This window comes from Sinocyclocheilus anshuiensis, unplaced genomic scaffold (assembly GCF_001515605.1).
Source record: "Sinocyclocheilus anshuiensis isolate Anshui unplaced genomic scaffold, SAMN03320099.WGS_v1.1 scaffold519, whole genome shotgun sequence".
In the NCBI taxonomy this organism is placed as follows: Eukaryota; Metazoa; Chordata; class Actinopteri; order Cypriniformes; family Cyprinidae; genus Sinocyclocheilus; species Sinocyclocheilus anshuiensis.
Window position 1 is genome coordinate 363,915 of NW_015549637.1, and position 13,689 is coordinate 377,603.

At 40.9% G+C, this 13,689-nt stretch overlaps 2 protein-coding genes and 1 long non-coding RNA gene across 3 annotated transcripts in view; all 3 read right to left on the reverse strand.

Annotated features, from left to right (window-relative positions):
• Positions 1–4,785: 4,785 nt before the first annotated feature.
• On the reverse strand, positions 4,786–5,112 carry LOC107659808 (uncharacterized). Its single transcript, XR_001630957.1, has 3 exons — positions 5,093–5,112; positions 4,880–5,027; positions 4,786–4,802 (listed from the first exon to the last, which is right to left on the reverse strand). It is a non-coding gene; the product is annotated as an uncharacterized LOC107659808 (long non-coding RNA).
• A 3,166-nt stretch (positions 5,113–8,278) lies between these two features.
• Positions 8,279–12,563, reverse strand: LOC107659807 (zona pellucida sperm-binding protein 4-like). Its single transcript, XM_016448839.1, has 9 exons — positions 12,169–12,563; positions 10,577–11,114; positions 10,311–10,498; positions 10,140–10,237; positions 9,912–10,069; positions 9,650–9,842; positions 8,714–8,861; positions 8,566–8,638; positions 8,279–8,493 (listed from the first exon to the last, which is right to left on the reverse strand). The coding sequence occupies exons 1-9, from the start codon at positions 12,526–12,528 to the stop codon at positions 8,417–8,419; spliced, it is 1,833 nt and encodes a 610-aa protein (XP_016304325.1). The 5' UTR covers positions 12,529–12,563; the 3' UTR covers positions 8,279–8,416.
• The window catches only part of LOC107659806 (zona pellucida sperm-binding protein 4-like), a 47,502-nt gene continuing 42,927 nt past the window's right edge, over positions 9,115–13,689 (reverse strand). The window contains exons 9-10 of the mRNA XM_016448834.1: positions 9,289–9,361; positions 9,115–9,216 (exon numbers count right to left, since the gene is read on the reverse strand). Coding sequence (XP_016304320.1) covers positions 9,140–9,216; positions 9,289–9,361 — 150 coding nt within the window. The 3' untranslated portion in view covers positions 9,115–9,139. The remainder of the gene's footprint in view (positions 9,217–9,288; positions 9,362–13,689) is intronic.

Here is a 13,689-nt window from a genome sequence, read left to right on the forward strand (position 1 = left end):
CTGGATGAAGACAACAGTCCTGACCTTTTGACCTTTGACCTTACCACTGCCACAATGCACTTAAACCTGTACGACTGGCTGCTTTCTCACAGCGGACCGAACCCAAATGATGCTTAAACCCAAGGTGCACTGAAAATCACAAATCATGACATGAATAAAAGTGATCTTTGCATACATTCAGACTGTTTCGGTGTAATTCTTTACATTTTGTGTTGAGGCCTTCATGTGTTCACTGTGCGACTCCAGTAAATGTGTTTTATATGTTTAGATATTTTTTGACTTTGGAAACTACACTTTTACTTGCACTTTTTTGTTTTGTTTTTAGAACTGTACTGCCTTAATGGTTTGGTGTTTTGTACTGCTTAAAAAAAAAAGAAGAAGAAAGAAATAAGAAAAAAAGAGTCGCGAACCCGTTCCGATCTGAATCAAATGATTCGCGATCCGATTGGAGCGCTTCGAAACTGAATCATTTTGTGAGGCAATGGTTTAACTGATTCAGAGTTTCTTAAAGCTCCGTTTCACCATCACTACGTGCTTTTTAAAATCATTACAAGTGATGTCGAAAGTCTAAAATTAATGGCTCTTTTGATCTGGTTTTTGCTAGTGAATCGCTTGAACTGAATGATCGAAGTCACGAGTTCGAATCAATCGAAACGGTTCCAGAGTAAATGACTCACTCAATTGAATCGGTTCATCTGTTTCTCTTTTCTCGTCTTCAGTCATGTTTACACGACACTGTCAGCTCTACTACTGGCTAAACTCGCTAGTTGTATGCCATTAACTGAAATAAGCGGAAAAAGTGTGATGTTTACAAATAAAAATTCCAAAGATAACATCCAACACAAATCTAGAACATATTCAGGTGAATTAATACTCAATTAATGTGACGAGCTGCAGCTCAAGATACATGTTAGATGGAAACATTGAGTTTGTGACTTAAGTGACTATATCTGAAATAGTTTGCACCAGGGCTGGACTTGGCCCTGGCATTTTTTGGTCCAGGCGGCCCACCACCACTTCGAGATATATATATATACACACACACTATACTAGTAAATTATTTTGAACAGTAAGATTTTTAATGTTTTTTAAAGAATTCTCTTCTGCTCACCAAGCCTGCATGTATTTGATCCAAAATACAGCAAAAGCAGTAATATTGTGAAATATTTTTACTATTTAAAATAACTGTTTTCCATTTGAATATATTTTAAAATGTAATTTATTCTGCGATTTCAAAGCTACATTTTTAGCATCATTACTCCAGTCACATGATCCTTCAGAAATCATTCAAATATTCTGATTTGCTGCTCAAAAAAACATTTATTATTATTATTATGATGTTGAAAACAGCTGAGTAGAATTGTTTCAGGTTTCTTTGATGGATAGAAAGTTCAGAAGAACAGCATTGATCTGAAATAGAATTTTTTTGTAACATTATAAATGTCTATCATCACTTTTGATCAATTTAAAGCATCCTTGCTAAATAAAAGTATTAATTTCTATAATTTCCCAAGGAAAAAAAATATACTGACTCCAAGCTTTTGAATGGTATATGTAGCCTATAATGTTACAAAAGCTTTTTATTTCAAATAAATGCTGATCTTTGGATCCTTCTTACTGTTCAAAAAAATGTTTGACTGGTAGTGTGTGTATGTATGTGTCACACCCGGGCGATAGTCAATGTAAAAAGAGCAGATGAACACAAAACAGCAGAACAACATCAAGTTAAAGAGGGTGAACTTTATCATTCAGTTGTTTGAAGCACTTCTGCTCTTATATGTTCTTCTCAGATAATATCAATGCTGTGACCTTTAGCAGATGCGCCGACATTACAACAACAGTGCTTACACGTATATTTAATCGTTTGATCAAAATTATTGCTAGGGACAATTTAGTAGCCTGTGGGTATTGGTAGGAACGTGTCAAAGCATCTCTACTAAACTCAGTGAATGTGTGAATCTGCACCAGTAGAGGCCGCTGTCGCTTTAAGAATCATTACTGACTGAAGAAGGTCAGGTGTGCGAGTTTAATTCTCCCAGGACCTTAAAAGTTTGACTTCTGTGAATTATTCTACATAGTTTATATATAGCTGTATATGTAGCAGAAGTAGGGTGGATTAGGGTAATGTGGGACAGTTTGTGCTCAAATCTGGGACACTCTGTTTTGGGTTAGAAATAATTTATTTTTTAAAAAGCACACCTCACATTTAACACTCCTGGTTAAAAGTGCATAGCTATGTTTGGTTATTTAATTTAGCAGGCATCATGGTCCGGGATCCCATTGTCCAATAGTCTCTCAATTTTGAATCTGGATCTTAAAACAAATCATATTGCTGCATTATAAGCCCAAAAAGTGAACAAAAATAAATGTATGGGATTTAACTTTCTTAATGCACATTTGATTAATTGAATAACATAGTATATTGACTGTCCCACATTACCCTGTTGAAAAAAACAGCATATGCTGGTTAGGTATGTTTTGATGCTGGTTTAAGTGTATTATATAAAGAGGTCACTAGTGCAGTATGGAGTACCTCAAGGCTCAGTACTAGGACCATTACTTTTACGCTTTACATGTTACCCTTGGGTGATATGATCAGGAAACACAGTGTTAGCTTTCACTGTTATGCTGATGATATTCGGCTCTATATTTCTTCGCGGCCCGGCGAAACACCAATTAGAAAAACAGACAGAATGCATAGTCGATATAAAAGAAACTGGATGAGTAATTTCTTACTAAATTCTGAAAAAACAGAGGTGTTAATTATCGGACCTAAAACCTCTGCATGTAATAACCTAGAACACTGTCTAACACTTGATGGCTGCTCTGTCAATTCTTCGTCATCAGTTAGGAACCTAGGTGTGCTATGTGATAGCAATCTTTCCTTTGAAAGCCACGTTTCGAACATTTTTCCATCTCAAAAATATATCTAAATTACAACCTATGCTCTCAATGTCAAATGCAGAAATGTTAATTCATGCATTCATGACCTCAAGATTAGATTATTGTAATGCTTTGTTGGGTGGTTGTTCTGCACGCTTAAACTCCAGCTGGTCCAAAATGAAGCAGCTAGAGTTCTTACTATAACGTTGGGTGGTTGTTCTGCACGCTTAAACTCCAGCTGGTCCAAAATGCAGCAGCTAGAGTTCTTACTATAACCAGTAAGTATGACCATATTAGCCCGGTTCCATCAACACTGCACTGGCTCCCTATTAAACATCGTATAAATTTTTAAATCTTGCTTGTTACTTATAAAGCCCTGAATGGTTTAGCAACTCGGTATTTGAACGAGCTCTTATTGCATTATAGTCCTCCACGTCTGCTGCGTTCTCAAAACTCTGGCAATTTGATAATACCTAGAATATCAAGATCAACTGCGGGCGCCAGATCCTTTTCCTATTTAACAGCCAATCTCTGGAATAACCTACATGACATTGTTCGGGAGGTAGACATACTTTGTCAGTTTAAACCTAGATTAAAGACTCATCTCTTTAACCTGGCTTACACAACACACTTCTAATATTCAAATCCGTTAAAGGATTTTTAGGCTGCATTAATTGGGTCAACCGGAACCGGGAACACTTTCCATAACACCCGAAGTACTTGCTACGTTGCTAGAAGAATGGCATCGACGCTAATATTAGTCTGTTTCTCTTATTCCAAGGTCACCATAGCCACCAGATCCAATACGTATCCAGACCAGATGGTGGATCAGCACCTAGAGAGAACCTCTACAGCCCTGAAAGTCAGCAGAGACCAGGACAACTAGATGAGCCCCAGATACAGATCCCCAGTAAAGACCTAGTTTCAGATGGCCACCGGGACAAGACCACAGGAGCCAGTTAAGTCCTCTGCACAATGTGACTTTGCTGCAGCCTGGAATTGAACTGCTGGTTTCGTCTGGCCAGAGGAGAACTGGCCCCCCCGACTGAGCCTGGTTTCTCCCAAGGTTTTTTCTCCATTCTGTCATGGTGTTTTGGTTCCTTGCCACTGTCGCCTCTGGCTTCCTTAGTTGGGGACACTTCATTTTCAGCGATATCGTTAACCTGATTACTCAGATACTATTTAAACTAAACTGAGCTGGATGACACTGAATTCAATGAACTGCCTTTAACTGAAAAAGTGTTTACTATTGTCACTTTGCATTGACACCATTTTCCTAATTAATGCTGTACAGTTGCCTTGACAAGCTGTATTGTTAAAAGCGCTATATAAATAAAGGCGACTTGACAATCAAGTAAACTCAGTCTCAGTACTCATGCATAGCGGTATGTTCTCAGCCCAGTCAAAAAAAAAAAATCCTGTCATGCAGACAGACGTTAATCAAAACCCTCAATTTGGTACCTTGTTGTGCCCCAGGGTAGCAACTGGAGGTTGGATAAATGTAAAGTTAGTGGCTTGTGCAGAAACCTGGACTCAGAATGCATGACCTTACCAAAAAGGTACTGGAAAGTTAGTTTAATAGTGTACACCAAGAAACAAACTGGGTACAGGCACGTAACTTCAGACTCTGCAAGGTCAATACAACAGACAAAGCAATCTTGCTGCTTCAAAAAGCTTAATAAAACAGCTAGATTTACATGATCAGTGTAACTGCTCCACTAGAAACCACAGTCTGCGCACTAGAGATGGTCTTAACATTAGTGTCCCTTCCTGTAAGCCAAGAAAAAAAAAAATTAGAAGTGAAGGCCAATTATAAAATTCTCAGTTCATCTAGTCAAGAACTCACTCTTCCTGCCGCAGCTTTGCTCACAGGAGCCAGAAGATGGATGGCACACTGCTGTACTACAGTGGATGAAGATCTGACAGGGAGGAAAGAGGGTCAAGTCATAGAATCTATAAGGAGTAAAATTAAAGGTTCAAGTAAGGGGGAGCATACAGTTTCCTGCAGAGGAGCCAGTGATGCTGGATCCACAAACGTGAACATCTTCACAATAAAGCGCTTGTAGTGGGTTGGGAACTGAAGACCAGACGATCCAGTCACTGGAGCCAGTGCAGTCAGGTAACGGTCATCCTGGTAAGGGCATCTGAAAGGTAAAAGGAGGTTAGAAAATCCCCAGACTAGCAGGATAAACATTGCCATTACACTCACCCATCAACCAGAAGGTCCCATTGAAAAAAAAAAAAAAGTTACTGTAACTTGCCAAAGGTAGATGTTCAACATTGGTGCCGTTGTCCTTACCACTCCCTGCAGAGAAGTGTGCTTACAGATATGACGATATACTATTTTAAGGCTGCTTTTATTTGATGAAAAATACAGGGAAAATAGCATTATTTTGAAAAAATATTACAATTTATAATATCTGTTTTCTATGTGAATATGCTGATTTGCTGCTCAATTATCAATTATTATTGTTAATATGTGTTTTTTTCCCCTAATATTTATAGCAAATAAATATCGGAGTCGATTAGCAAGTCCAAGTCAACATGAAATGCTGTTTGCAACCCAATTTTCATTTTACAGATTAGTCAAGAGTAATGTAGAGCGAGACATGATTTTATGCATGAGGAAGCATCTCTATATGACGTACCTTTGATATCCTCCACAAGTTGCTCTGGAATAGAGCCTGTGATAAAGACCAATAGATAATCAAACGCTAAGCAGTATTAACCCTATAAACCTTCTGTATCATATTGATATATACATTTCTAAGGCTCTAAATGATCAAACTTCACTGAATCTCCTGCATGTCTTCTGTCATCTGATTGATAGTTTAGAGTTTTTTATCCAGTCAAAGCTCTTTTGGGTTAATTATACAAACGTTCAGCTTCAGCTCGAGCTTCAAGTGTCTTTCTGCTGTCAAATCTTGACTGATTTTTTATCAAATAACCGTCAGAATAACTGTAGTAATATTTCCAGAGGAACACTTACTGCACTTTTTGTAAATGATATGATCACTGATCGTAACCTAGATGTGCTCTGTTTGACAGAAACCTGGCTAAAACATGATGATTACATTATTTTAAATGCGTCTACCCCCCAAGATTACTGTTATAAACATGAGCCGCGTCCAAAAGGTAAAGGGGGAGGTGTTGCTACAATTTAAAACAATATTTTCAGTATTTCTCAGAGGGCGGGCTTCAAGTATAACTCGTTTGAAGTAATGGTGCTTCATATAACATTATCCAGAGAAAAAGTGTTAATGATAAATCCCCTGCGATGTTTGTACTGGCTACTGTATACAGGCCACCAGGGCACCATACAGACTTTATTAAAGAATTTGCTGATTTTCTATCCGAGTTAGTGCTGGCTGCAGATAAAGTTTTAATATCCATGTTGATAATGAAAAAGATGCATTGGGATCAGCATTCATAGACATTCTGAACTCTATTGGGGTTAGACAACACGTGTCAGGACCTACTCATTGTCGAAATCATACTCTAGATTTAATATTGTCACATGGAATTGATGTTGATGGTGTTGAAATTATGCAGCCAAGCGATGATATCTCAGATCATTATTTAGTCTGACAAGCAATGATATCTCAGTTCATTATCTAGTCTTGTGCAAACTTCATATACCTGTAGCTAAAACTGTAAATTCTACTCCGTGTTAAAAGTATGGTAGACCATCACTTCTACCACAAAAGACTGCTTTGTAAGTAATCTTCCTGATCTATTCCTCAGCAATGTTACCCTTGGGTGATATCATCGGGAAACACGGTGTTAGCTTTCACTGTTATGCTGATGATACTCGGCTCTATATTTCTTCGCGGCCCGGCGAAACATACCAATTAGAAAAACGGACAGAATGCATAGTCGATATAAAAGAAACTGGATGACGCGTAATTTCTTACTAAATTCTGAAAAAACAGAGGTGTTAATTATCGGACCTAAAACCTCTGCATGTAGTAACCTAGAACACTGTCTAACACTGGATGACTACTCATGCTTTGTTGGGTGGTTGTTCTGCACACTTAATAAACTCCAGCTGGTCCAAAATGCAGCAGCTAGAGTTCTTACTAGAACTAGTAAGTATGACCATATTAGCCCGGTTCTGTCAACACTGCACTGGCTCCCTATTAAACATCGTATAGATTTTAAAATCTCGCTTGTTACTTATAAAGCCCTGAATGATTTAGCACATCAGTATTTGAACGAGCTCTTCTTACATTATAGCCCTCCACATCTGCTGCATTCTCAACTTTAGCAATTTGATAATACCTAGAACATCAAAATCAACTGCGGCCGGAAGATCCTTTTCCTATTTAACACCCAATCTCTGGAATAACCTACATGACATTGTTCGGGAGATAGACATACTTTGTCAGTTTAAATCTAGATTAAAGACTAATCTCTTTAACTTGGTTTACACAACACACTTCTAATATTCAAATCCGTTAAAGGATTTTTAGGCTGCATTAATTAGGTCAACCAGAACCGGGAACACTTTCCATAACACCCAAAGTACTTGCTACGTTGCTAGAAGAATGGCATCTACGCTAATATTAGTCTGTTTCTCTTATTCCGAGGTCACCGTAGACACCAGATCCAATACGTATCCAGACCAGATGGTGGATCAGCACCTACAGGACCTCTACAGCCCTGAAAGTCAACAGAGACTAGGACAACTAGATGAGCCCCAGATACAGATTCCCAGTAAAGACCTAGTCTCAGATGGCCACCGGGACAAGACCACAGGAGCCAGTTGAGTCCTCTGCACAATGTGACTTTGCTGCAGCCTGGAATTGAACTGCTGGTTTTGTCTGGCCAGAGGAGAACTGGCCCTGCCAACTGAGCCTGGTTTCTCCCAAGGTTATTTTCTCCATTCTGTCATGATGGCATTTTGGTTCCTTGCCACTGTTGCCTCTGGCTTGCTTAGTTGGGGACACTTCATTTTCAGCGATATCGTTGACTTGATTGCTCCAATACTACTTAAACTAAACTGAGCTGGATGACACTGAATTCAGTGAACTGCCTTTAACTGAAAAATTAGTGTTTACTATTGTCACTTGGCTTTGACACTATTTTCCTAATTAATGCTGTACAGTTGCTTTGACAACCTGCATTGTTAAAAGCGCTATATAAATAAAGGCAACTTGACACTCAAGTAAACTCAGTCTCACAGTACTCATGCATAGCGGTATGTTCTCAGCCCAGTCAAAAAAAAAAAATAAAAAAAATAAAAATAATAATCCTGTCATGCAGGCAGATGTTAATCAAAACCCTCAATTTGGTACCTTGTGTTGTGCCCCAGGGTAGCAACTGGAGGTTGGACAAATGTAAAGTTATTAGTGGCTTGTGCAGAAACCTGGACTCAGAATGCATGACCTTACAAAAAGGTACTGGAAAGTTAGTTTAATAGTGTAGACCAAGAAACAAACTGGGTACATGCACGTAACTTCAGACTCTGCAAGGTCAATACAACAGACAAAGCCATCTTGCTGCTTCAAAAAGCTTATTAAAACAGCTAGATTTACATGATCAGTGTAACTTCTCCACTAGAAACCACAGTCTGCGCACTAGAGATGGTCTTAACATTAGTGTCCCTTCCTGTAAGAGAAGAAAAAAATTAGAAGTGAAGGCCAATTATAAAATTCTCAGTTCATCTAGTCAAGAACTCACTCTTCCTGCCGCAGTTTTGCTCACAGGAGCCAGAAGACGGATGGCACACTGCTGTACTACAGTGGATGAAGATCTGACAGGGAGGAAAGAGGGTCAAATCAGAATCTATAAGGACTAAAATTAAAGGTTCAAGTAAGGGGGAGCATACGGTTTCCTGCAGAGGAGCCAGTGATGCTGGATCCACAAACGTGAACATCTTCACAATAAAGCGCTTGTAGTGGGTTGGGAACTGAAGACCAGATGATCCAGTCACTGGAACCAATGTGGTCAGGTAACGGTCATCCTGGTAAGGGCATCTGAAAGGGAAAAGGAGGTTAGAAAATCCCCAGACTAGCAGGATAAACATTGCCATTACACTCACCCATCAACCAGAAGGTCCCACTGGGGTAGACTGAGTGGACTGGGGGTTGAAGTTGCCCAGCAGCGTCCCAGCATCAGGACAATGTTGGGGTCCGTCCTCTCCATAATGTGCACCTCTACATATACAAAGCACAAAACTTCAGACTCTGCAAGGTCAAGACAACAGACCAAAGCCATCTTGCTGCTTCAAAAAGCTTTTTAAAAAAAGCTAGATTTACATGATCAGTGTAACTTCTCCACTAGAAACCACAGTCTGCGCACTAGAGATGGTCTTAACATTAGTGTCCCTTCCTGTAAGAGAAGAAAAAAATTAGAAGTGAAGGCCAATTATAAAATTCTCAGTTCATCTAGTCAAGAACTCACTCTTCCTGCCGCAGTTTTGCTCACAGGAGCCAGAAGACGGATGGCACACTGCTGTACTACAGTGGATGAAGATCTGACAGGGAGGAAAGAGGGTCAAATCAGAATCTATAAGGACTAAAATTAAAGGTTCAAGTAAGGGGGAGCATACGGTTTCCTGCAGAGGAGCCAGTGATGCTGTATCCACAAACATGAACATCTTCACAATAAAGCGCTTGTAGTGGGTTGGGAACTGAAGATCGGATGATCCAGTCACTGGAACCAATGTGGTCAGGTAACGGTCATCCTGGTAAGGGCATCTGAAAGGGAAAAGGAGGTTAGAAAATCCCCAGACTAGCAGGATAAACATTGCCATTACACTCACCCATCAACCAGAAGGTCCCACTGGGGTAGACTGAGTGGACTGGGGGTTGAAGTTGCCCAGCAGCGTCCCAGCATCAGGACAATGTTGGGGTCCGTCCTCTCCATAATGTGCACCTCTACATACACAGGCTCACGCAGGACTTTTGTGATGGGATAATCAGCATCACTGTAGTAGGACGTGTAGGCCTCATCCCCTGATGAAAAACACTGGTGATTAACCAGAAATGGCTGCAACCTGGAGTCTTAAGATACTAGGAACATACCTTCTGCACACCCTTTGGTAACACACTGGCCATTGGCCAGTCTAAGCTCCACCCTGAGGGGTCCAGGGGCAGCTACTGGTGGAGGTGGAGGAACGGTGTTGACCTCCACAACCAGAGCTTCTACAGAAGTGCCAGAGTACCTACACTGGAAGAGAAGCCTGGACAACAGACGGGGAGCTTGTAGCATTTGTCAGAGATTAACGATTAAGAACAGCATAGATCACCTACTCAAAATGGCTGTCCCTTGTGATGGAACCAAACGGTCCCATCCCCACTTCATACGAGGAGGTCATTCTGTTCTCATACACCACATAACCACTGTCCTCCTGCAAATAGCAACACTGTTGGCATCCAGTCCATCATAGGCCATGAAGCATAAAACCATAAGCAGCTACTCGCCATCATTCTTGTACCACATGCGGTCACAGGGAACTGGTATACAGCAAAGGAAGGTGTGGACCCCACAGGACTGCAAGGTGGGTCGTTTCCACCCAGTAGATGGACTGAATCCAGACTCAGTCGAGGCAGTGTAACATCTCTAGCCACCACTACCACAAACTGGCCATCTCTTATACACTGGACAGTAACTGGAACACAGGCAGAAGAGCAGGTTAATGTCGAGGATCAGTTTAACAGGGAGCATAACAGCAACTCAACACTCTTACCTGCCTTCCCATAGTAACACTGCTGTCCGTTAAAGCAGCAGTTGATAGCTTCACATTCAGCACCACTGATACCAGGTTGTCCACATTGGATCTGCTCATAATCAGCTACAGCACATTTGTCCAAAGGCTCTGCCTTCGTCACTTGCTTCTGAAACTTCTGAGGAAACTGCTGATTAGTCTGTTGAGCTGGCTGCTGAAACGTCTGAGGAAACTGCTGATTAGTCTGTTGAGCTGGCTGCTGAAACTTCTGAGGAAACTGCTGATTAGTCTGTTGAGCTGGCTGCTGAAACGTCTGAGGAAACTGCTGATTAGTCTGTTGAGCTGGCTGCTGAAACTTCTGAGGAAACTGCTGATTAGTCTGTTGCAACGGCTGCTGAAACTTCTGAGGAAACTGCTGATTAGTCTGTTGCAACGGCTGCTGAAACTTCTGAGGAAACTGCTGATTAGTCTGTTGCAACGGCTGCTGAAACTTCTGAGGAAACTGCTGATTAGTCTGTTGCAACGGCTGCTGAAACTTCTGAGGAAACTGCTGATTAGTCTGTTGCAACAGCACTGAGTGGACTGGGGGTTGAAGTTGCCCAACAGCGTCCCAGCATCAGGACAACGTTGGGGTCTGTCCTCTCCATAATGCGCACCTCTACATACACAGGCTCACGCAGGACTTTTGTGATGGGATAATCAGCATCACTGTAGTAGGACGTGTAGGCCTCATCCCCTGATGAAAAACACTGGTGATTAACCAGAAATGGCTGCAACCTGGAGTCTTAAGATACTAGGAACATACCTTCTGCACACCCTTTGGTAACACACTGGCCATTGGCCAGTCTAAGCTCCACCCTGAGGGGTCCAGGGGCAGCTACTGGTGGAGGTGGAGGAACAGTGTTGACCTCCACAACCAGAGCTTCCACAGAAGTGCCAGAGTACCTACACTGGAAGAGAAGCCTGGACAACAGACGGGGAGCTTGTAGCATTTGTCAGAGATTAACGATTAAGAACAGCATAGATCACCTACTCAAAATGGCTGTCCCTTGTGATGGAACCAAACGGTCCCATCCCCACTTCATACGAGGAGGTCATTCTGTTCTCATACACCACATAACCACTGTCCTCCTGCAAATAGCAACACTGTTGGCATCCAGTCCATCATAGGCCATGAAGCATAAAACCATAAGCAGCTACTCACCATCATTCTTGTACCACATGCAGTCACCGGGAACTGGTATACAGCAAAGGAAGGTGTGGACCCCACAGGACTGCAAGGTGGGTCGTTTCCACCCAGTAGATGGACTGAATCCAGACTCAGTCGAGGCAACGTAACATCTCTAGCCACCACTACAACAAACTGACCATCTCTTATACACTGGACAGTCACTGGAACAAAAGGCACAAGACCAGGTTAATGTCAAGGATCAGTTTAACTGGGAGCATAACAGCAACTCAACACTCTTACCTGCCTTCCCATAGTAACACTGCTGTCCGTTAAAGCAGCAGTTGATAGCTTCACATTCAGCACCACTGATACCAGGTTGTCCACAATGGATCTGCTCATAATCAACTACAGCACATTTGTCCAAAGGCTCTGCCTTCGTCACTTGCTTCTGAAACTTCTGAGGAAACTGTTGATTAGTCTGTTGCAACAGCTGCTGAAACTTCTGAGGAAACTGCTGATTAGTCTGTTGCAGCGGCTGCTGAAACTTCTGAAGAAACTGCTGATTAGTCTGTTGCAACGGCTGCTGAAACTTCTGAGGAAACTGCTGATTAGTCTGTTGCAACGGCTGCTGAAACCTCTGAAGAAACTGCTGATTAGTCTGTTGTGCTGGCTGCTGAAACCACTGGTCAGTTTGCTGGAGCATCAGAGCTTGAGGGTTCTGGGGCAGATTACTCAACTTTGGAAGAGCATGACAGAAAGCACACAGTGCCAATAAATAACCCAACCACCAACTTCCAGCCATTGTCCAACAGCTAATTACACTATTGAGATGCTGCCCTTTGGTCTTTTTGTACTCTACAGATTTCAGCTAATTAGCTATCGTCCCTCCCTCTTCATTAACACTCATGATTCTCCAGACTTGCATTATTGATAGCTCAGGCAACTGGGTGATTCTCATTGGTTCTTAAGATTAAATTCTTATATTTTCCATTTTGAACGTAAATGCACCAACTTAAACTGAATTCAAAATATTTTACTAACCTGATTGAAAAAAAAAAAAAGTTACTGTAACTTGCGAAACGTAGATGTTCAACGTTGGTGCCCTTGTCCTTACCACTCCCTGCAGACAAGTGTGCTCTTACAGATATGACGAAATACTATTTTAAGCAATAAATGACTTTAAATATATGGAAGCTTATTTCCACCTCAGAATAAAAAAATGAAAATGAAAAAGGTAATTGCAACTTTTTTTCTAGCAATTGTGAGTTTCTATCTCACAGTTTGCTTACATCTCAACGATGCTGACTTTATTCTCCAAATCTACCTCTTTCATTCCTTGGGGGAAATAAGCTTCCATTAAAGTAAGTAAGTGAAGTTTATTGAAACCACTGGAGAATACAGAGTTAAAGAGAAACCCTGACAGCTTTTTATTCTTTAAGATCAGACCTCAGACTTTCTCTTGTAAAACATGACTGCTAAAAAAAAAAAAAGAGCAATCTGAGTTAACATTACTAAATCAGTTGACACTTAAAGAACAAGACCCCAGCTGCAAACACCAATTTTGGAATGTTTATTTTTTTCACAAAACTCAAATACACCAAACTTTTGAACATATTCAGCACTTCAAACTCGTTACTAAATACAATTGAAATATTATGTAGTTTCTTAGCACTATGGTCAAGATGCCTTCCATGATCTGTCTTTGATGGTGCAAGATCAAGCATACATTTAAATATAAAAAAAAGTAACCTAAACTACATATGTCATATACATAAAAAGACAGTATAAGTCATTATAATCAGTAATTATGCCCACTGGATGCAACAAATACCTCGTTTATAATGGGTTTTCATGTTTTTGTCTCGTCGCTCCAGCCGGACAGGGCATCACAGTATGGTAAGGGGCGTCACATTTCCGTCACACGCTTGAGGTATTCGGCCAATCACAACGCACTGGATAGCTG